General features: G+C 37.3%; 1 protein-coding gene across 1 annotated transcript in view; it reads left to right on the forward strand.

Moving 5' to 3' along the window:
- RANBP9 (RAN binding protein 9) overlaps positions 1-22,134 on the forward strand; it is a 40,895-nt gene that overhangs the window by 15,668 nt on the left and 3,093 nt on the right. The window contains exons 3-13 of the mRNA XM_040087125.2: positions 4,105-4,157; positions 5,856-6,023; positions 9,102-9,124; positions 11,122-11,306; positions 12,105-12,217; positions 13,551-13,659; positions 15,047-15,237; positions 16,933-17,080; positions 18,783-18,904; positions 21,001-21,152; positions 21,824-21,935. Coding sequence (XP_039943059.1) covers positions 4,105-4,157; positions 5,856-6,023; positions 9,102-9,124; positions 11,122-11,306; positions 12,105-12,217; positions 13,551-13,659; positions 15,047-15,237; positions 16,933-17,080; positions 18,783-18,904; positions 21,001-21,152; positions 21,824-21,935 — 1,376 coding nt within the window. The remainder of the gene's footprint in view (positions 1-4,104; positions 4,158-5,855; positions 6,024-9,101; positions 9,125-11,121; positions 11,307-12,104; positions 12,218-13,550; positions 13,660-15,046; positions 15,238-16,932; positions 17,081-18,782; positions 18,905-21,000; positions 21,153-21,823; positions 21,936-22,134) is intronic.

Here is a 22,134-nt window from a genome sequence, read left to right on the forward strand (position 1 = left end):
ATTTGGCTCTTTGCAGATAGCAGGTGAAATTTCTGTACTAGGGAGGCTATTACGTACTATTATGTAAATGCCTGCTAAATTATTTTAGTTGTCTTTATAAATACAGTATGGAATTTTTGGTGGGTTTTTCTGAGTAGAGAAGTGATTATTTAATACTTGAATTTACAGCTTTTCTGAGGTGTCTGTGGTTTGGTATAGTTTTTGAGATTCCTCTTTATGGAGTGAGTAGGGTAGGATATAATTAATCTGAGTTCTGATTTTTATCAACTTTCTTATTGAAAGATCTTCATATACCTCCAACATAGTGGCTACAAGATCAAATGTAACGGTTAAAAATCAGAGTTGTGTCTTTTTCTGTTTTTTTTTTTAATTTCTCGATCTTTTAGCATCTACAGTTCTGTACCATCTCTTAATGATGTTTTTTCCTTCTATTTGGCTCTGGCTGTTTTTACTTCTCATAATTAGTCTATTCAGGCATCCAAGTAGAAACTTTAGGCTCCAGCAAAAATGTAAATTTAGGTCGTTGACTTGAAAGATAGTTGAGGAGAAAATAGTTATTGTGAGCTTTCACCTTCCTAAACATTACTCTGCAGAAAAGCCTAGGCTTTTCAGTAGGTGTTACAGGAAAAAAGTAGGTATCATAGTGCCTTTTTTTTGACATTTTCTCTTTTGCTTTATGGTAAAAAACCCTGAATCTTCAGCAAATTTTAAATTCTGTAGTTTTGTGGTGTTCCTAAAGTTTCTATATGACTTGTGAAATGTAAACTAGGAAATGTGCAGAGACACTAAAATGGTAACCTAAATCTTAATTGAACTGGACTGGAACCAGAATAAATAAAATTTGAAGTGAAAAAAACAAGACTTTGTAAAATACACTCGCCTTCTTGGTCCTTAATAGCAATTTGGCAGCACTTTAAATTGTTTTCCAGCAATAATCTCTTATTTCAGTCTCTCACGGGTTGATTTCGTGTCTTCCATGACTGGTTGTTATTTTATGAGCTCCTGTAAGAGTTGAGCATGTTAATGAGGTGGTGAGTAGCAGCCAGTGGGACTGAAATTGCTCAGAAAGAGGGGCTGCTTAATAAAACAGGCCGCTTTGTGCCGTTTGTGCCATAAACGAACCTCCTACCACGGCAGCCAGAGGTGTACGCTGGGTAGGGAGCTGAGGTGGAGGGACAGTCCTCAGGTACTGAGGGAAGCAGCATCAGAACCACACCATTGTTCACCCTCTCTGGTCTCTGAGGCCGTGCTGTGTCAGGTCCGTTTTTGGAAGGTGCTACCGGATGGGCTGAGGGCGCTGCTTCGTGGTGCTGACACCTCCGCTTCCCAAGGACAGCTCTTATGGCCTGACATAGCTATAGGCAGGAAGAACAGGTCCGCTTTGATCTCCGAGACCAAACCTATTAATGTGACGGGACAGCAAGGAGTGTGTCATGAACTGACTTAGAACATTCTGGGCCTGCATTGCACCTGGGCTGCTTCTTGTGCTGCCCATCACTTTTGTGGTAGACTAAGGGAGGAAAACTTAAAGGCGTAGCTCTGTCACTCTTCTCTTCCTCACCCTAACATGCATGAAATGGGAACTTTAAGCAGCAAACAGGACAAATTATATACTTCCTCCCACTGAAGGAAGTCTTTTTGCAGACCCTGACTCTTGACTTAAAAAATGGTTAAGTGTCTTAAAAAAGACAAGCAAAAAAGTTCCAGTCTGTGAAGGTTACAGGTGTGAGGAAAAGGAAAGAAAGTTACATGTAGTGGTTTGGTGTAAATACAACTCCTGTTAATAAATTTTAGAGCATTTAAAGCCTGCCTGTGTGGCCGTGGTACTGTTTTCCCCCTCAATTCATAGTGTACTAATGTAGTTGAACGTGAGATTACCTATCTGTCAACTCTAAAAAATAATAAATAAGCTTACTTGATGAGCCTTTAATTTTGCTCGCTTCAAACCATAAGTTCTAGACATTCCTTTTGCCTTGTGAAAGATGTCTGTAGTAAATTTATTAATTATTTGGAATGTTTTTATCTAACTTCAGTTTCTATTAATAGCAAGTCTCCTTCACAAAATGGTTTTTCGAGTAGTTGTAAGTGAATCCCAGGGAAAAATAAATATTGTTGAACATCTGTTTTCTTCCTGAGATGGTGTTAGTGCCCAGTGCTTTCCAGTCACTACCAGTGGGTAAAGATTCCTTGTTCCCAGCTGTATTGAATACAGTTTGTCTGTGTTTACAGCTGTTACTGAGGAGGCTTAGAAGTTAGGATATCTGAGGAAAAAAAACAGTGGTGATATCAAAAGGTTACCTAGACAATGAACTTGTATCTAATATTTTACATTTTTGTGTAACCTTAGTCTTGTTACTATAAAAATACTGAAATGAAACCTTGATTGCATTTTTTATGACTTGTATTCAAAAGCTTTTTGCAGTCAGTGGAGTTTAAATTATCTAAAATTGTTTTTAAAAGATCTTTTCTTTAATGAACAGGAGATTTTCTTTAATGAACAAGAGATTTTCAATCTTTATATGAGTATCCTTCATGTGTCAGATCTGTCAGATCCCAGACTATGCTAATAACAGCTCTGCCTTTATTATTTAAGACAAAATCAAGGGGTTTCCAATTGTTGCTTTCATTTATAATTGTTTTGTTGAATCTACTGCTGCAGTGGTGCCTCAGTAATGTATTCAGCAATGCAGCAGACTAATCCTTTTGTTTGTTGCCCTTTGCTTCAGCTCTTCAGTATTTTTAAATGCAATATCTGCTATATATGGTTCTGAGGTTCCATTTCATGATGGCCTATTTGAGGGAGAGGAAGGTGGTATTATTATACAATAGAAATTATCAAAGGAGGGCTTTGTAAGTATCAAACATAGAATCAGGTAAGATAACTGTTGAAAGTGATCCATAGAAAAAGCAGAAACTCCCATACACAGTTAAGCGTACAAATTCTGAGATGTCCTGCTCAGTTTCATTCTGTGTCAGGAGCATTTTAAATAGCAGATTAACCTGCATTCCAAGTGGAATAGTTGCTTAAACTTTTCATTTTATGCAATGGGAAGACAAAGGTCATGTTTGTTGACTGAAGCTGTTTTCAGGTTGCCACAGGTGAATATTTTGTTTTCATAGAGTTTATTATTTCATAGCAAATTCTTGTTAACTGATGTGAACTAGTGTCAAAATACTTTGAATGATTTGATAACTAGGAAATGTAGGTTTAGGGTTTTGGATGCTTGCTTTAGTTGTTGGAGGGGAGTTGCTTTATTTTGGGCAAGGGACAATGTTGAAAGCCTAGCTTTTTGTATTCATGTTGTCTAGGTAATGGCATTAGTTTTGCTTTAGAAACAAGCAAAATTGATTTTGCTAACTTCTAATGGTGTTATTTAGGGGTGAGGAAATTCTTCATTTCAGCTTTCCAGTATTTGCTATTAAATTATTAACAATTGTACTGGACACTGACTTTATTAAAACCACCCTTTTTTTAAAGCTGGCTTTTGGACTTTATTTCAGATTACTGGTTAGTATAGTATAAATATTTTCCCCTCTTTAGTTTGCCATCAGATTGCAAACAGCTAAGTGCCATTGCTAGTAAATTTCTCAAGTTAACATTCTTCTCTACAATCCAGGCCTTTAATATTTCAGTGTGATCTTTTCATATGTGCTATGCAAGGATGCCTTTTGCTGCTAAAGTAATGCAGTGTTGCATGTATTTCATAAAATTACTCATTGCAGTTTGTCTGCAGAACATCATTAGGTATGTTGAAGATGATGAAATTGGTATGTGTATGGCTGTACCTCTACTTTCAAAATAAGCTGTGACCTTTGGCTCTCTTTGTTCATCCTTCAAAAATTTTAGCTAATTACCATTATTCTCCATCAACAACCCAAGATGCCAAAAAAAAAAAAAAGTTGTCATTCCCTCCTGCAAAGACAGGATCTGTCCGTATTAAACCAAATATGCTGGGAATCCCTTGTTCTTATGCCACTATTAAATGACCTCTCAGTAGCTTAATTGGTAGATGATTTGTCACCACAGTGTTTCTTGGCCATGTTCCACATACATGTGTATTTTTGTAAGTGACAGATGCATTTCTTTTGTTCTTTCATTTTCAGTTACATGGGAATTGGGCTTTCGGCACAGGGTGTGAACATGAACAGACTACCAGGTATGTGTCAGTTACTTATATTGTTTTTTAAAATATGTTTCACCTTTGGTTAGCAATAGAGTGTAGCATGGCACCTCTGTGTTGTATCTGTTCCTGGAGTTACTGTAACACTTGCAGGTGAAAACTTTGACTTTTACTCTACATTTGCTCCTGTACTACTTCTGTCAGCTCTTACTGTTACTTATAACATGCAGATACTTTTTTGCAAACAGATACATTTTAAAATTTTCATCATGTCTCCTGATTAAATTGAAGCTATAGATTTCCATGCTGTGTATGCTGGATTTCTAGCAATTAAGATGAGCTACTATGATAAAAACTTTCTATCAAACAGAGAGAGAACTCTCTTTATTACTTTCTGTACCTTTACCTTTCCAGCCTTCATAGTAAGAGTGTGTAGCCTAGTTAGCAATTGTCTGTAGTATCTCTGAATACTACTTAGGAAAGTTTTATGTGTGCATACATAAAAGATTGGGTTTTTAACAGACTTTTAAATGTGTAAAAAATATCCACCCCAAGAAAGCAACTGACTTCCTTGAAATTATCAAAATCTAAAACCATGTTGAATTGACCTTTGACTAGCTGCATTTTCTTACTTTTGAGTTTTAGCTTTCTTACTCAAATGCTCTGGTATAGATTCATATGATGACTGCAAGTCCCCATTACACTATGAGCCCATCTAAGGCTGATGAATTATTAGTGGGTGGTATTAAGTTTGAGTATGATTTGGGATGCTATAATTATCAAAGATACTTCTAATCAGTGTAACTGCAATAATTTGGGGTTGTCTTTAATTTACTGAGAGATGCTTAATATGGTACCTAGCTGAAGCTACTGATGATAAAGATTCAGGGTCTAAGTGTGGAAAATACTTCCAAATTAATCTGCTAGGCAGCAGCTTGACACCAGAGGTTCAGTGTTGGATTGCAGAGTGTAGATAGGTATTTATAAAAGAGCACAGACCAAAATTGCTTGCTTTGAATTTCATTGAGTAGTGTAACAGTATGAAGCTTCTTAAAGATTCTACAGCTTCTTCACCTGCAAGATCAGCACTATATCTGCGTGCATAATGATTTGCTCTTGGTTGTGATTTTCACCTGTGTTGCTATTTTTTTTCCTATTATTTAAAATCTGTTTTTATTTTCAGGGCCAGCATAGCTAGTTACACTTCAGTCTGGAGATTCTGTTATTATGCAGAGGCTGCTTGCTGCTTGAATAGTCATTGAGAATAATCAGGACTAGAAATACATTTTCCCAGAGATGCCTGTTTGGTTTTTAGCCAGGAAGAATCTGATTATGACATATGGTAGTTATGCAAAATGAAAGGGAGAACAGGAGAATCTTCACTGCTTTACTGGGACATGTCAGATCTGTATATAGCTTTATGAATTTCAGCATTGTAGCTGATTATATTTTTTGTGTTGGTAATATTGTCTATTTGCATAAAGAGAAAAATGTGTTATCTGAATTTGCATCACCTGTTATATACTACACATGCAATTACTTATTCAGTCGTTTTGGTAAAAGAAGTTGTCATTTTAAAGATTACACAGCTTTCCTAGATAAGAAATACTAGAAAGCAGAAAGCTGAGCATAGTAATTAACTGTATTAACGTGGCTTTTATATATACCAACTTAGCACAGTCTTTATTTAATAATAAAGAAAATGAATAAATTACAAATGCTTTTGTTCTCTAGGTTGGGATAAACATTCATACGGTTACCATGGAGACGATGGACATTCATTCTGTTCCTCTGGAACGGGCCAACCTTATGGCCCAACGTTTACTACGGGCGATGTCATTGGTTGTTGTGTCAACCTTATCAATAACACCTGCTTCTACACCAAGAATGGACACAGCCTGGGTATGGAGAAATGCTGCTTTTCATGACAGTCTTATGTCTTTAAGTCTGTTGTGATATTGAAGCCCTCTTCACATCAGGAGCAAAGGGTTTGAAGAGTTCTTTTGATAGTTTGAAAGTCTATGAAGTAATTATAGGACTGGGAAAAATAATTTCTTCTTTGCCATTTGCACTAACATTCCTTGTGAATTTGGGAGGATTCATCTTTTAGCATCTCATTCCACAGGATCTGCATTAATGAACTCCATTACTAAATCCGCAAATAGTGCTTGATGGTCATAAAGTAATAAATAATAAGAGAACTGAAGATAAGGAGAATGGATATAGCGAAAATTCCTTCCTGCTGTAGGGAGAGCACCCAGCCTTCACTAAAACCTTACATTGGATGCCCGTTATTTTTAACATATGTTGGAGAGCAGTGTCTTTTGGATTCCCAGTCTGGACTCATTCATAGTTGGGCTAAAGCCATAAATTATAGAAGTTGAGCTAAAATTAAGTACGTTAAACTCATACAGTAAATTGTAGTATTATGCAACACTGCAAGACAGTTTTTGAATTTGAAGATATCAGGAGTGGAATATCTATTATGGAATATCTGTTATGGAATATCTATTTCAGTTACTTAATGTAATTTATTGAGCAAAGATACAGAGTGTAAAGAAAGAAAAAAAATTACTTCATGGAAGGAGTTTGGGCTTGGGAAGAGATCTTGAAATTGTGCTGTGGGGAGCAGGAACTTTGAAGGGATAAAGCTCAAAGAAGAATAAGGTTTCTGTGATGGGTAGAATTGTGATAAGGAAAGGAGAGGGTAGCAGGAAGTGAAGTAAGAGATTATTGAGATAGGTGTTCTTGAAGTTGCTGTTGTATTTTCTTACCCTGGCAAAAACACTAAGTTTGGAAAAAGGGGGAAGGATGTGGTTTAAATTCTTTTCCTAGCCTTCATGATTGAGCCTTACAGTTTGTTTGCTCAGGCCTTGGGCAAACACATCTGACTTGCGAGTTTTCCTGCTTCTACTCACAGCCAGGCTTAGGAATCTCCTGAGGTCAATTCCATGTAATCACTTCTGTGATTCTATTCTGTCATAATTTAATGTTCCTTCTAAATTTAATGAGTCTGTATACCTTGAGACCTAGGGCAGTGGGACACTTGAACGATGCACTTTGTCGTTGTTTCTTTCAGCATCCTATTCCAGAATGGGTCCAAGTGGAAGATAATGGGCTTGTGTTTGCCCTAATCTTTAACTGGGTTAAAGCTGAGAAAAGCAATCTTACCTTATTTCCTTTTTGTAACATTCACAATGTGCCTGCAGGAAAGTTGGATCATTTGATCAACTAAAGAGACAGGAGTGTTCTCACCACCCTTACAGTCACATGAGAGCATGACCGAGCTAGGAAGGCAAGAGCAGAACCCTCCTTTTCTGTGGAAAACTTAAAGCAGGCTGGATTAGGCCAACTGAAACAACAGTGCAAAAGATTAAAATCTGTTTTTAGAGGAGACCAGAATGGCATAGGTGAGGGGAGGCTAATAAAATGTCATCTGTCATAGACCGACTCTGACAAACACTTTATGGATTTCAGAAGGAAAACTGACAGCTGTTCTGCTGTCATGAGCTTTGCTAGCTTTAGCTTCTGACAGAAAAAAAATTGATTCTGTGTTGAGTGGAAAAAGAAATCAGGATTTTTGTCTGTCTCACTGAGTTGTTGCAGTTGCTGGATGTCCAGAGTTCCTGTACGTTTGTGACTTGGAGGGCATTTATATTTCTTCTCTGGGCCCACATATATGGTCTAGAATACAGGAAGTCTCTGGCTCAGCCTTTGATTTGATTCTGCAGAAAGGGCTAAGCAACTCTCATGCAAGTGTGAAATCCTGGGTTGAAAAAAAGCCAAAACCAACCCTCCCCCCATAAAAGCTCCAGCACCTACATATCACTTAGTCATCATTTATTTGTCATGCCTACAGCCTCCATTTTGGAAAAGAGTAAGCTGGATGTCAAAATTGCCAAACAGAAAAAATGGTATAGCTTAGAAAAAGTGGTATAGCTTAGAAAAGTTAGGGTAGGAGCAGGGAATAAATAAAATTATAGCTTTGAGATATGATGGGAGGAAACAAAGGAAACATATTCACTCAGTATGTCATCCTTTTGTCTCAAAAGATGTGGGTAAAGAATCCAGATGCTCTTGAGGTTTGAAATCCTGGTGAAGAACAGAGATTGAAAATAGGGATGGAATTTAGGACAAAAGGTTAAAAGCTTTGTTTCCATCTTAAATTTGAAAAGATGGTGGTACAAAATAAATTGAAGGTTGAAGGGATAAGTAGATTTGAATAATTCCAGATTAAAAAAAATACTTGCAACAATAAAGGAAATTCTGAAATACAGTTATTATTTGGCTGTCAGAAGGAGATGACTGATACATTTTTTTTTAACTAAAAGCTTCCCACCCCCCGAAACTGCCTGAAGTGTATAGAGGTCATATTTTTCTCTAATCCTGGCACAGCGAAATCACTCACTAGGTTTCAGGGGTAGATGGATGCTTGTAATTATGTAACAAGATGTTAAGCTGTTCTGTTTGAAAACCAAAGCATGCCAGCGTGGATTAGAGTGAAACATTTGCAGGCTGGTTTGAAGTATTATAGACATGTGCTGCTTGTGTAAAGATTGTGAATGAGTATTTATGAAGAAAAGTAATAGCAAACAAGAAAAAACACCATTAAATCTTGATGTAGCAGCATCGTGACATGTAAGTGAAAAAGTATTTTCAGGTATCCTTACCTTTCTTCTCCAAATTTAGTATGTAGCCAGAACTTTCAGACTTTCTAATTTGCATATCACTATGATTTGCTAAATCTTATGACCTATTTTGAAAAAATGAAGAGCAATTTAGGAATTTTTGAATGATGATTACATTTTGCTAAATACTGCCATTTATTATTTAAAAACATTAATTGTGCCTAAGCATCGTGGATTTCTTATTTCTGAGATGGTTTGGGTGAGATTTCTGAATAGATAATGATACATTTAAGAAAATAAGGCTAGAATTCAGGCACGTGGAAAATTAATCTTGATTTTCTCTTCATTACAGGCATCGCTTTCACAGATTTACCGGTAAGATAAATGCATTTTCAGACAGTTTTCCTTTGTGTCATAAACAGATGATTCAGCTCAGACTAGCATTTACCTTATGCTTGTTGGAATTACAATAATCTTTGTAGCCAGTTTAATAATAGATATTTCTCATCGTGATTTCAGTGGTGATTTTTTAATTGAAGGAGAAAGTGTTTTGGTTTTACAATGATCCTTACAAGAGGTTTTCCTTTTCAGTTTATTAGCAGAAAATAATGCATGCAAATAGTTATTACACACTTTGGCACATTCAAGCCTTACATACAAAGTCAGAGCAGTATTAAGCACCACCGTGGTGGATGGCTGCTTGAGATATTGTCACTGCAACTCATTCTTGATGCCTGATTTTCACAATCTTTGCTTCATAGAATCAAATGTATCAATTTTTTCTTTTAAGCTACACATATGTGAAGTCTTGTAGGTTTTGAGTCAATTAAATTGTGCTGTCCTTAAAACTGGCATCTGTTCTCTATACTACTGATACAGGCATGATACTGCACTTACTTTGGTTTTCTTCTCATCCACATCATTTCTGATTTAATCTGTTTAAGGTGCAGTGTGTGATGCACGTCCATCTGGCCAGCTACTCCCTTTGTGTGGCCTTAAGAGGCAAGGACAGATATTAAGGAAAAATGGAAGTCAGTAAACCAAGGAGCCTCTTAGTCCTACTACCACAGGGTTGAGTGTTTTGTGTAAGAAACCACTGCCACTGTTATGGATCTTCAGGATGCTAGCAGGACTCCTTACTAGCACATGGTGCCAGCTCAGGAAAACTGACACTATAATCTGAAGTATGAAGCTGAAACCCTTGTTAGAATCAGTGGTTTCCATCTTGTTAAAAGATTTGAGACTTGTGGTTAGTTGATTATTTTAGACTAGGTAACAGTATGAGCATGATTCTTTATAAAAGCACATGTTGTATTTGTGAAAATAGAGGCAAGATTGGCTTGGGCGTGGTTTGAGCAACCAGAGTATTTTTCATTTCACTGGGTTCTCTGGGCTCCAGAGTTCCTACTGACCTGCATATTGATAACTTCTTACTGATAGCTTTAATTTATTTAGCACAATAGTTCTGTAGATCAACATCTTGTTATACCATACAACCATTGTCTGCAGTGTAATTATGATGTAGGTATATTTATTAAATAAACTTAAAAAAAAAAATTAAACTACCTCCTCCCACACACACACACACACACACACACACGAGACCCCAGCAACAAAACCCCATTCACACCTGATTGCCTTGCCACTAGCTGAGATGCTTGTTGCATTTAAGAAAATTGCCTTTGTCCCAACAGGCAATTTTACCGTTCTCATATTTGGCATATTTTAAATTTGCATGGAGACCTAATCTCTAAGCAGAAAATGAAATTGAGACAACAAGAAATGCTGTAAAGTATTTTCCTAGATACAAGTCCAGGAATTCACGGAAACTTCAATGTACTGTTATAGTTCTTGTTAGACACTACAATCTGATTTTGAGGCTATTGAGTTTTCTGTCCTGTGTGTTCTTACCATTAAAATTCAGAGATGTTTTAAGTATTTCACTCTAAAAGGAAAATGACCCATTTTGTAAGTTTAATTTCTGTTCTCTTTTTAAAAGAAAAAAAACCCCAAACAAACAGGTCTTTAAAAATCATCAAAAATTATTACTTAATATTTTGTGGAATATTACATCAACCCAAAATATTTAACACAGTTAAATGTTGTAACATTTAGCACAGTTTAAAAAGTTTATTTTCTGACTAGAATGTCAGTAAGATTTTCCTCTTCCAAATGAAAAAAAAAATAAATATGAGCACTGGGAATAAAATTAGTCAGTGATTGTACTGCTGTATTGGCAGAAGGTGCTTTTACTGCTGGAGCACACTACTAGAAGCAGTGAGGTTATTACTAGAGATGAAAAAAACCCCTAAACCCACAATAGTGGAGATTTTAGAGCAAGTGTCAAAAACTAACTAAAATATTTCTTGCAGCCAAACTTGTACCCTACAGTAGGACTTCAAACACCAGGAGAGGTTGTGGATGCTAATTTTGGACAACACCCATTTGTATTTGATATTGAAGACTATATGCGAGAGTGGAGAACCAAAATTCAAGCACAGATTGACAGATTTCCAGTAGGAGATCGGGAAGGAGAGTGGCAAACAATGATTCAGAAGTAAGACTTGCAATATTATTAATTTTTTTAACGTTGTTTGTTGCATGATTTCAGAGATCTTTAAAACATTCTATTGTGCAAAAAGTGATAGATACTATTAAAAAATAGTGCAGGTAATTTTGTTACCAGGTTTGCTAGCAGTGTAAAAGAGAGCATGAGCAGATTTTTCTGGCAGAGTTGTCCATATCATTAATAATTTGGACTTTTTAATGATGAGTTTAAGACTTCTGTTCTGATTCTGATTTAATGTGGATTGGGGACTTTGTAGGAAAGTTGTCGTGGTTGTAATGGGCGGTTTTAATACTCTGGGCTCTGGAAATATCCCTTTGCATTCTCAGCCTTTGGCATGCCAGGTTAAGTTGTCTGATTAGTGTTTCTTGGAAAAAATGGTGGTGGTGACTTTAGAGTTTTATTTTTTCAGTGAAAACAAAAACTTACTGTGCAGCAATTTCACTTCAGTGTGTGTAATGAAAAAAACCCACCCAATTAAATTAGCAGTTAATATTTGAATTGACCCTGCCTTTGGGTGATGAATAATGGTTATTACAATTAATCATAATAAAGTTATGCATTTATTATTTTTTAAAAATATTTTTCTATACAGTGTTTTGAAGAATATACTGCCTCAACTGAATTACTTTTGTCTGACTTGTACAGAAATCTCTGCATCTCAATTTTTCGATAGAATTTTTCAATTCAGTCAGCTTATTTTAGCAAAGGGTTTTTACATTTAGGAGTTCTTGTTTTCTTATCTGTAGTTAATGAGTATTTCTGAGTTTTGTTTTTGTTTATTTTTAGAATGGTATCATCTTACTTAGTTCACCATGGATATTGTGCAACAGCAGAGGCATTCGCCAGATCCACAGACCAGACTGTGCTAGAAGAATTAGCTTCCATTAAGAACAGACAAAGTAAGGCTGGAAAGCACGTTGCATCCCTTTTTTCCTCCCTTAAACAGCTATTACGTAAAGCTTTCTCTTAAGCAGCGTTGTAGAATTTGCTTGCAGCACTACTCCATAGCACAGTTCTTTGCTGTCACCTATTGTCACATATCTATGAGCAGCTGGGCATGAAAACACTGGGCAGTGATACTTTGTAACATGTTTGATGTAGCAGAATGTGGTAAATTATCTGTTGTCTTTTCTCTTGAATGTAAAGTTGTGATACATTTGAAACAAGTGTATGTAATGTCTCCTGAGTGTTTGTGAGAGCTAATGGTTAGTCACAAACAGGAATATAAAAAATAGTCTTGACAAACATTTATATTTTTATCTGAACTGTGACAAGGGATTGAGTTTAGAGAATGTTTTCTAAGTTAAATGAAACTTGAGTTTTCCTGTTTACAGATGTGAGGGGGTAGAGCACAAGGACAACTAGCAGCAGTTCAGTTCTAACTTGCCATGCCAGTGCTGTTTGGCAGCCTGATGGAACAGTGCCTTCCCCTTCCATTTGAATCCCTCCTCTATGACCATCAGCATTTGGGTTTCTGTATGACATATTACATGGGGAAACTGCTCTGGTTGTAAAACAACAGATTAGTTGGGCTATTTTTCATTTGGATCAGCTTCTCTCTTGGTGGAGAGAGCTGGGAGGCTGTTTGCAATTTTAGCCACGTTACAGCCACAGAAGCATCAATGAAAGCAGGGACTGTTGTGGAAGATTTTACTCAACTCTAATTTGATTGGAAGTATGTGTTGTAGGTGAAAGTGACTAAATTTTTGTTTTTCTTAGTCAAAACTGAACCTGTAGGAGTGGGATGCAATTTGGATGTTCTTGAGTGACAGTAGTTTGGTATATGGTTATTTATAGATTTGTGAAAATGAGAAATAAATCACAGAAGAGTGGCTGCAGTCTTATTCCAGCTCTCAATGTACAATCTGATTACAAAGCAGTTGGAGGCTGGCAATAAATAAAAATACTGAGTTCTCATTTAGATACATGTAGGTGGAGTGCAGTTCTTAAATTTTCCTGTTGAACATTTTAAGGAAGCATGATTTTTCTTTACACTATTTTTTTCTAAAAGGAAAAAAAATCGTGTTGAATGATGGTTGCAGTGTCTTTTAATCGTTAATGTACGTGTATTAATCCATAAGCTGTCCATTTAACTGATGTTGGTTTTGCTGAACAGAAATTCAGAAATTGGTTTTGGCAGGATGAATGGAGAACCCATTGAAACAACATAACAGCTGTATCCAAGTTTACTAGAAAAAAATCCTAATCTCTTATTTGTTTTTTGGTGAACAGGAATTCAGAAATTGGTTTTAGCAGGAAGAATGGGAGAAGCCATTGAAACAACACAACAGTTGTATCCAAGTTTACTAGAAAGAAATCCTAATCTCTTATTTGCATTAAAGTGAGTCTTCAAATTATACAGATGTGTGTTTATAGATGGCACAGTACCTTCTGAGACAAGACAGTTACTCATTTAAAGCTTTCACAGAAATTTAAAGTTAAGCAGCACTTTTTAGAAAATGTGTATATTTCACTTTTTTATGCTCTTCTTATTTGCTACATGTTTAACTAGGTTTTGTCATCAAGGTCTTGGTTTGCAGCATAATTCACGTCTCCCTGTAGACCTTTTCTCTAGAACTAAGTTCTGTAGGGTTTTTTTAATGAATTTTAGTCCATTTGGGTGTCAAGTAAAACTTAAAATGGAAACTGATATAGTAGCACGTTCAAGAAGGCTAAGAATCCTGATGGCTTAAGTTAGTCTGTTCCTCCAAAGGGGTGACTGACTTTAAAGACCTGTTTAAATGAGCTGTTTCATTCCATGCCACTTTAGTAGAAACCTCTGGCTAAAACTGTGGAAATTTCATAATCCCAAAGAGTTCTCTTGGCTTCCCAGGCACACAATAGTCACCTTCATTCTGGCATTTTTACTTGCCAGCTGCACTGTTCTCCAGTATTTTGTATCACATTGTAGTATTTGAATGTGGAAAAAATGTGTTATCTCCTCTAAGAACAAAGCACTTTAGTTTTATGTTCAGTTAAGTAACTGGGAATGTGTTTGAAGTCTGTCATGCTCAAGCGCTGAACAGTATTCACATGATAGTACTCCAGATTTACCACAGAATTCACAAAATGTGAACGTTTTGATGAAAGACTTCACTCAATAGCATCAATTGTATGTTACCTTTTTCTCAATCTAAATCTAAATTTTGCCTGTTCTGTTGAGGCTTCTGAAGCCTAAAGCACAAAGCAGGAGTGCTGAGCTTCCTTAAAGTCCATAGTAAAACCTCCTTATCTAAAATTGACAAACAGCAACAGCCTCTAAAGGGAAGGTTTGTATGGAAGTTTGCTTTTCAAACTGTTTTCTAGTGCAAGTGTTAAGAGTTACCCTTTAATGCAAAATATTCCAGACAGTCAAACTCTGTTCTCTTTTACTTTGAGAGAAATTACAGACGTGACAACATAATGACATATTTTTCTCAAGAAATAACCTTGCCCCTGCCAATAAAAGAAAGCAGTTAGAACAAGAAAGTATAGTTTAAATCTCTAAACTTTGAGGACTTAGTGACAAAGGCTGTCCTCCAAGGATAATATTCCTGTTCTGCTCCCTCATATATTTGTAATACTGTATTTTTGGTGGAATGCTCCAGAGCTTATTGATGATTGGGCTACTGACATTTTGTTGAGTCAGACTTGTTCTATATTTAACACTAAAATGAAATCATTGCTATCGTTGGTGATTTGAAATGTGTAAATGGTTTTATTAGCTTAACTTTTTGCCTTTTGTTTAGGGTGCGCCAGTTCATAGAGATGGTGAATGGTACAGACAGTGAAGTGCGGTGTTTGGGAGGCCACAGTCCAAAATCTCAAGACAGTTACCCTGTTAGCCCAAGGTCATTCAGTAGTCCCAGCATGAGTCCCAGCCATGGAATGAATATTCACAATCTGGCAACAGGCAAAGGGAGCAGCACACATTTCGCTGGTAAGTTCAAGTGGAGGATAGACCACAGAGATGTGGACATACCACACCACGTCGATTTATTTTCTTTTTACTTAAGATTTTGCTGAATGCTGATTTTTGCTTAAGATATGCTGAATGCTGTGTGTAACAGTAAAATTTTAATGATTAAAATACGTGAATTCCAGTCACTGGGAAGACCAGAAATTTCATTGCATAAATTTTGCAAGTGCTCTTGGCTTTACTTCTTGCAAAGTAGGTTGCTACCAATTTCTAGGAAGTGCTTCCCTCTGGGAGGTGGAAGGTTCTGACATGAATTTCTGTTGTCCTTTGATGGTAATTTATGGCTTGGGCAATGTGGTTTAAATCCAGTAAGTGGTGTATATGATCCATTTCCTGTGGTGTTGATGGAGAAGTCAGAATAGCTGTGGTTGAGGAGGAAACACCAGAAGCTGGGTGGTATGGTTGAGTAAAAGACGTGCTGCTGGCAGCCACATTTCAGTCTGCGCAGTTGAAACGTTTCTTAGAGCATTTAAGTAATGGGAAGTCTTCAGCGGGAAGCCACAAATGTTCAGAGCTGCCCCAAGCTTATGGAGAGATCCCAGTGCCTTCCAAAGCACCCCTGCTGAGAGGAAGCTGAGCATGTTAAAATGGTACCTGAACATGGCATCCTTGAAGACTAAGACTCTCAAAGATAGCAGAGACCATCAGCTTTCACTTTTGTTTCATCTCCAAATCCAAACTGGAGCTGATTGGGGGCACTTTATTTTTTTCCTCTCTAGGGTAGAGTGGACAGCCAGTGTAGTCTGGCCATCAGAGTAACTGCTGCCCTTGGAAGGGACAGCAGCTTTGCTTTTCTTTCCTCTGTGTCAAGAGAGTGCCATCACATGTGTCAGTGGAGAGCCACTCATTTTCTGGTTGTTCTTCAGGTGGTTATTGGGATGTATTGTAGAAAGTACCTGTAACTTTTGTAATTTTGAAAACAGAGGCAGGTTGATGAATGTATTATTAGAATTGTTGTTTGGGATTTTGTAAATGGCGACACTGTTTTCTTTATAATAAGCCCTTTCTGTGACCCGTTTCTATTTTAGAACATACTAGGGAGCTCTTGGTTTGATGGAACTGGCAATTATATGTTTGTTTCAAATGGTAGTTTTCCTGCTATCGTTTAGAAGGGTCAGAAGGGATTTTAGCTAGGCATCATAATTTCACAGCATGGTGTAATTTTATTTAGCAAAGCACAATATTAACAATTAAAATAATTACATGGTGAAGGAGGGGGGTTGTGTATAACTATAGCAACATGCAAAGTATTCAGCACTGAATCCTACTGCAGTTTTATCAAAAGAATTATGTGATCAGGAATTAATAATGTCTGCTTCTATTTATAATGATTACAGTGGCCTAGAAAAGATTTTTTAAAAAACTCTTCTACATTAGTGCAGTTTTCCGTTTTACCAGTATATTTGTACAACCAGAAAAACCTTCTTGTGTCTCTGTTCATATTTGTTAAATAATGCTTATTAACTGTGACACTCTAGAAGCCTTAAAGGTTCAATTACGTGAAACATGGAAGTGAAGTACTTGAGTTTGTGTGACGAATTTAGCATGTTTGCTAAAACTTGTTCCTAGTCAGTAAATGCTACTTATTTCATTGTTTTCTACCAACTTACCTGTAAGTACCACTTTATGACTACAACTGTTAAAACTTTCTTGCAGGGTTTGAAAGTAGTTGCAGTAATGGAGTAATATCAAATAAAGCGCATCAGTCTTATTGTCACAGTAAACACACGAGCACTAGCTTGAATGTACCAGAGCTCAACAACATAAATGTATCCAGATCACAGCAGGTTAACAGCTATTCCAGGTAAATAAACTTTAGATGCTTCTAAATCACATTAAGGCTTGCATTCTCCATGTGTTTCCATGGCAGGGAAGAGTTTTCAGTGGGATTTGATGTCATTTTTTTTCCCCACCTCCCCCCCAAGGACAGTTAAAATATAGTGTAAGGAGCCAATAACTTGTGATAATTCTGGTTTTGACAATTCAAGCTCAATAGACCTTTTTCTCCTGTTCTGTTAAAGAAATGCAATGGACAAAAATAAATTACCTTGCTTATAGCTCTGGTCAATTTTGAAATTGCATAGTGAAGGTTAATTAGCTCTTTGGTGCTTGGGATTTTAATTGAAGCCACTGACACTGATTTAAGTGTGTTGCACACAGATAATGAAAAATTTTCCAGATACTCTCCATTTGTGGCAGTATCTGCAAAGTAAACACATATGAAGTGTAGATCCCCTTTCACTGTATACACCAGGATTGTTTGCCTACTCCAGTCGCTGTCACGAGTGCAAACATTCAGTTTCAGAGAATGAAAAAAAATCTGTTAACCAGGGTTAATATGGTTATTCATAACCAGCACATACTAAGCTCTGGGTCGCATGGATGCAGCAGAACCTAATTTGATGTGAAATGCAACAGCAATCAGCTGCATTGTCCAGAATGGATTCCCAAAACTACCACATAGGATGCGATGATGTGGTGGTGATGACCAAAAGTATTTTAGTTGAATAGTGATAATTGGGTAAAAATATAAGAGTAACAGTTTACTTGTTAACTTTCCACAATTTCTGTTTGCATCAGCAGTTGCCTCTGCCAAAAGCCTGGCAGTGTCCAGGCAACTTGGAGATTTTTCATGGAGGAAGACAGTTCCTTGGCTGTGTTCTTGCCCGGTCAGAGAGGCCTTTTGGTTTCCTTCCTCAAAGGAAGCTGAGTACTTTTGGTTGCTTAGAAGCAAGATATTAAACTTCCAAATTGAATCTGTTTGATTTTGACAGAGGTTTTAGGTTGCTGTTCTCTGTGATGGAGCAGAACAGGCCAGGTTGCAACTGTCAGCAAAGCTGAGTCCCCAAAGCCATGCTGGCATTTTCTAAAAGCACTTCTGTGAGCTGCTGTGAGCAAAGGGTGGTGAGGAGTTGAATGCTCTGCATTTGTCACTGAGTTTCTCTTCAGTGTTCTGCTTTACTCAGCATTTGCTTTGGGTTTTTTTTTTCTTTGTTTTTCCTCTGTTGTTCCACAGAATAAATAAGAGGAGAAGGCATTTTTTTGAAATAATTAGTTACGTAAATATGGTATTTTCAAAGTAGGATATATATTGACTTAACTATATTTTCATGTATAAATATTAACTGTATTAAAAAGTGGGAGTAATATATTTTCTCAATGCATTTTCTTCAGCTCTGTGTACATATAGTTATATAAACAAGGTAAAAACTTTTTGGTGTGTATTTAGAAAGTGTTATATTCCTTACTCCTGAATAATGGGGGACATGTTTAATTTTTCAGCATCTGAACATAGTATTTTACATAAAACTAATGTTGAGGCAGCCTTAAAACTTTCCATGGTCCTCTGGTATCACCAGTTGCTATTGAAGAAACTGTGGTCTAGCTTGGTAATATTTAACAGCATCTTTTTAGTAGCTAAGATGAGGAAGTACTGTGATGAAGTGGTAAAGGTAACCTAAGTACTTAAATATGAGTAAAACTTGTATTTGTTACTCTCTTTTCAGCAATGATGTAGACATGGAAACAGATCACTACTCCAATGGGGTTGCTGAGACTTCATCCAATGGCTTCCTAAATGGTAGTTCTAAACATGATCACGAAATGGAAGAATGTGACACAGAAATGGGTCTGCAGTGATATTTCTTACATTTTTATTAAGTGATGGCAACAAGGTTATGTTTTTACTTGCAATGCTTCCCAACTTGAAAATTGGGGTTACTAGCTCAAATCTTAATTTTTTGATTGTTTTGCTATTATTAGATGTAAATTTTAAACCCACTGATTTAGGTGGTCCAATATCAGTGTGAGAACAGGGGAAATGGGTAACTCATGGCTACTGAAGCCAGCATTAATTTCGAAGGAAGTACCTTTGAGAAGAAACACCCGGTTGTGTAGCAACCCGGTTGTGTTTAAGTTGGGAAATTGCTTCTCCCTCTCCCTGTTCATGGTTCTCATGGCATCTTTGTGCTCCACAGTAAGTGCAGAAATTCTAAATCTTTTATATTGAAAAGTGCTAATATTTAATGCTCAAGAGCTTTATTTGGGAAATGTAAAGAATGAAAAATTAACTTTTTCCCCATGTTTTCCACCAAAAAATACAAATTTATGTAGTTATATATAGTTATGAGCTAAAAATTAACTTTGTTTTACTTAATTTGCTTTACACTCTGCCATGCCTGTTGATGTTGGTGACAAATGAGTATTTAAATCCCCTCCGCTTGCCCTTTGTGCAGCTGCAGAATTGGTACTCAAACAATTGATTTAAGCAGATATCAGTTAATGTGTAGTTTAAATGAAATGTGAAACTGGAGACCTTCAGAATGCAGCGGCGCGTGCAGAGGTCTGTGAGCACTTCCCAGTTCTGGGGCATGCACTGCTGCTGATCCTGCAGCTTTGCTGGGAAATGCACGTAACAGTGGAATAGCAAATGTCATCACGTTACAGCCCTGCAAGGAGGAATGCAAGTTCCCAGACCATTTTCCCTGCCTTATGCTCTGAAACCGGATAATAACAAGACCTTATTCCTGTGACAAGAAAACCCAAAACAGTCCTCGCTCTCTCGCAGCCTTTTCCACAGAGACTTGCTGTGACAGACATGCAGCAGCTGCACAGGGCACAGAGTTGTTTTTTGTAATGTATTTGTCTCCTGCCTTTGGAAAGTCATGTCTTAGATTAGGCTGAGCTAGGGACAAACACCACTACTTGAAGATTGTGGGTGCTTCAGCTACACTGTTTACCCCCCACCCTCGGTTTGAGGCTGGTGGTTTTTCACTTTTTAAAATACTTATATATTCTACTTAGTGCTGTGTATGTAAGGTTAAGTAGGCAGATATTTTCCAGAGGTGATACACTTATATCTAAGGGGAAAAAAAAGTGGCCAGTTAAAAATCCTTTTTTGAAATAATAGTCAAAACCCATCACTAAATAGCAGTGTTAAAGTCAGAAAGAAGAGTGGGTTTGTAATTGAAGAGTCTATCAAAATACTCCTTTTAAAACTTTGATTCCATTGATGAAAAGAATACAAGGAATGTGGGTAAATGCCTTTTTTTTAATGTGGTGCTTTAGGTGTAAATTTTAAAAGAGCAGCTTTTTCAAAGGAGCCAAGTATTGGTTTACTATTCATAAGCTGCATCAATATCTTTTAAAATCACTCATATTGGGGAATATTGTAGGAAACAGTAAAGAAATCAGTTGTCGTGTCCTGCTTGATTACAAAAGAAGCCTGAAATATCCAAATGTGTTCTTCAAGGAGTGTGAACAATCTAAATGATTGTCTCGTAGCAGAATCAATCATGACTGTTGAGGAAGTTTGGCATTTTCTTACCCTCTGTTAGCTCCCAGTTCGGTGCATCTTTGGAAATGCAGTGCTGAAGAAGTAAGAAAGTTAGAACTGTGTGGACTTTCATTGTTACTTTTCAAACCTCCTTAAAAATTTGGGGTAAAAATCTGGTTTATCTTCTAGTTAGTTTACAATTACCCCTTGCAAATAAACAGCACATGCTGTGACAGCCTTTGCCCTTAGTTAACTAGGTCTCTTAATTGTTTATGAGGAGCACTTCCACAGTGTGGGACAGGAGCACATGGGGCCAGGGTCTCTGGCTGACCTGCCTCTCTCTGTGGGCAGGCAGCTGTGTTTGTGTGAAATCAGTGCGGAGTCTGTAGAGCCATAGGTTGTTCCCCTCGGCTCTGTCAGTGGTGATGATGACGATGTCGTTTCTTTAGAAGTAGATTCAAGTCAGTTAAGACGCCAGCTATGTGGTGGCAGCCAAGCAGCCATTGAAAGGATGATCCATTTTGGAAGAGAATTGCAAGCAATGAGTGAGCAGCTAAGAAGAGAATGTGGCAAAAACACAGTGAATAAGAAAATGCTCAAGGTATGTTTAATCTTCTTGTGAAGGTGAATAACTGTGCTGCCCAGCAGGAACTTACCGCAGCATGTTGTGCTGGAATACTGTTCTGCTTTAACTTCTGCCATTTTTCACGTATCTCAGAGCAGGTATTGTGGTCAGCTGTGGTGTAGCACTGTCTTCTTTTTTTGTCTGTGTAGCACATGCACAGGGAAGATAATTTTGTGCTGTTACACAGTTAAACACAGAAATTAATTTAGCACTTCCCTTTCTCTCATTTGTGACCACATACCTTGGCCTCTTGAATCGAAGTTCTGTTTTTGTCTCTAATGATAAATGAACTGTAGGGGGATTGGTAAAGATGCCCAAAATGTGCTGTCATTAGTACTCTGCATGTTAATTAGTTTGCCTTGATTTGAGACTGCTCTGGGAAAGAATTCTCCTACCAAAGACTGCATGCAGTTTGTGGTCTGTTTTCTCTTAGCCCATCACTTAGTAAAATGCTGCTACCTTTTGCCTTGCTCTTGGCGAAAAGCACTAAATGGAACAAGTCCTGTCACAATTTCTTTTTATCTTTTTGTTTTGATGGACACTGAGAGTCACCTTTGTGATTCTGAATCAAAATAGTTGAACAAAATAGCCCTTCTTTTCACTAGCAGCTTGTAGCTGTAGATGTAATAAAAGCCATCTTCCCACAGGATGCATTCAGTTTACTTGCATATTCCGATCCCTGGAGCAGCCCTGTTGGAAATCAGCTTGACCCCATACAAAGAGAACCAGTGTGCTCTGTGCTGAATAGTGCAATACTAGGTAAGTGTGGCCTGCCAGCTGCCCGGGGGCTTGGGGTGCCTCCCCCTTGTCCCACACAGGTGGTCCTGCTGCTCCACCCTAAGGACAGCAGTGTAGGGCACTCTCCTGGGAAGAGAGGGAGAGTTTTGAGGGCTATGTACAATATCAGGTACTTGTCTGCTGTTGTAGTTCAGAGCAAAAATGGGTCTGTTTGGTAATG

Source organism: Hirundo rustica, chromosome 1 (genome assembly GCF_015227805.2).
Source record: "Hirundo rustica isolate bHirRus1 chromosome 1, bHirRus1.pri.v3, whole genome shotgun sequence".
Taxonomy (NCBI): domain Eukaryota; kingdom Metazoa; phylum Chordata; class Aves; order Passeriformes; family Hirundinidae; genus Hirundo; species Hirundo rustica.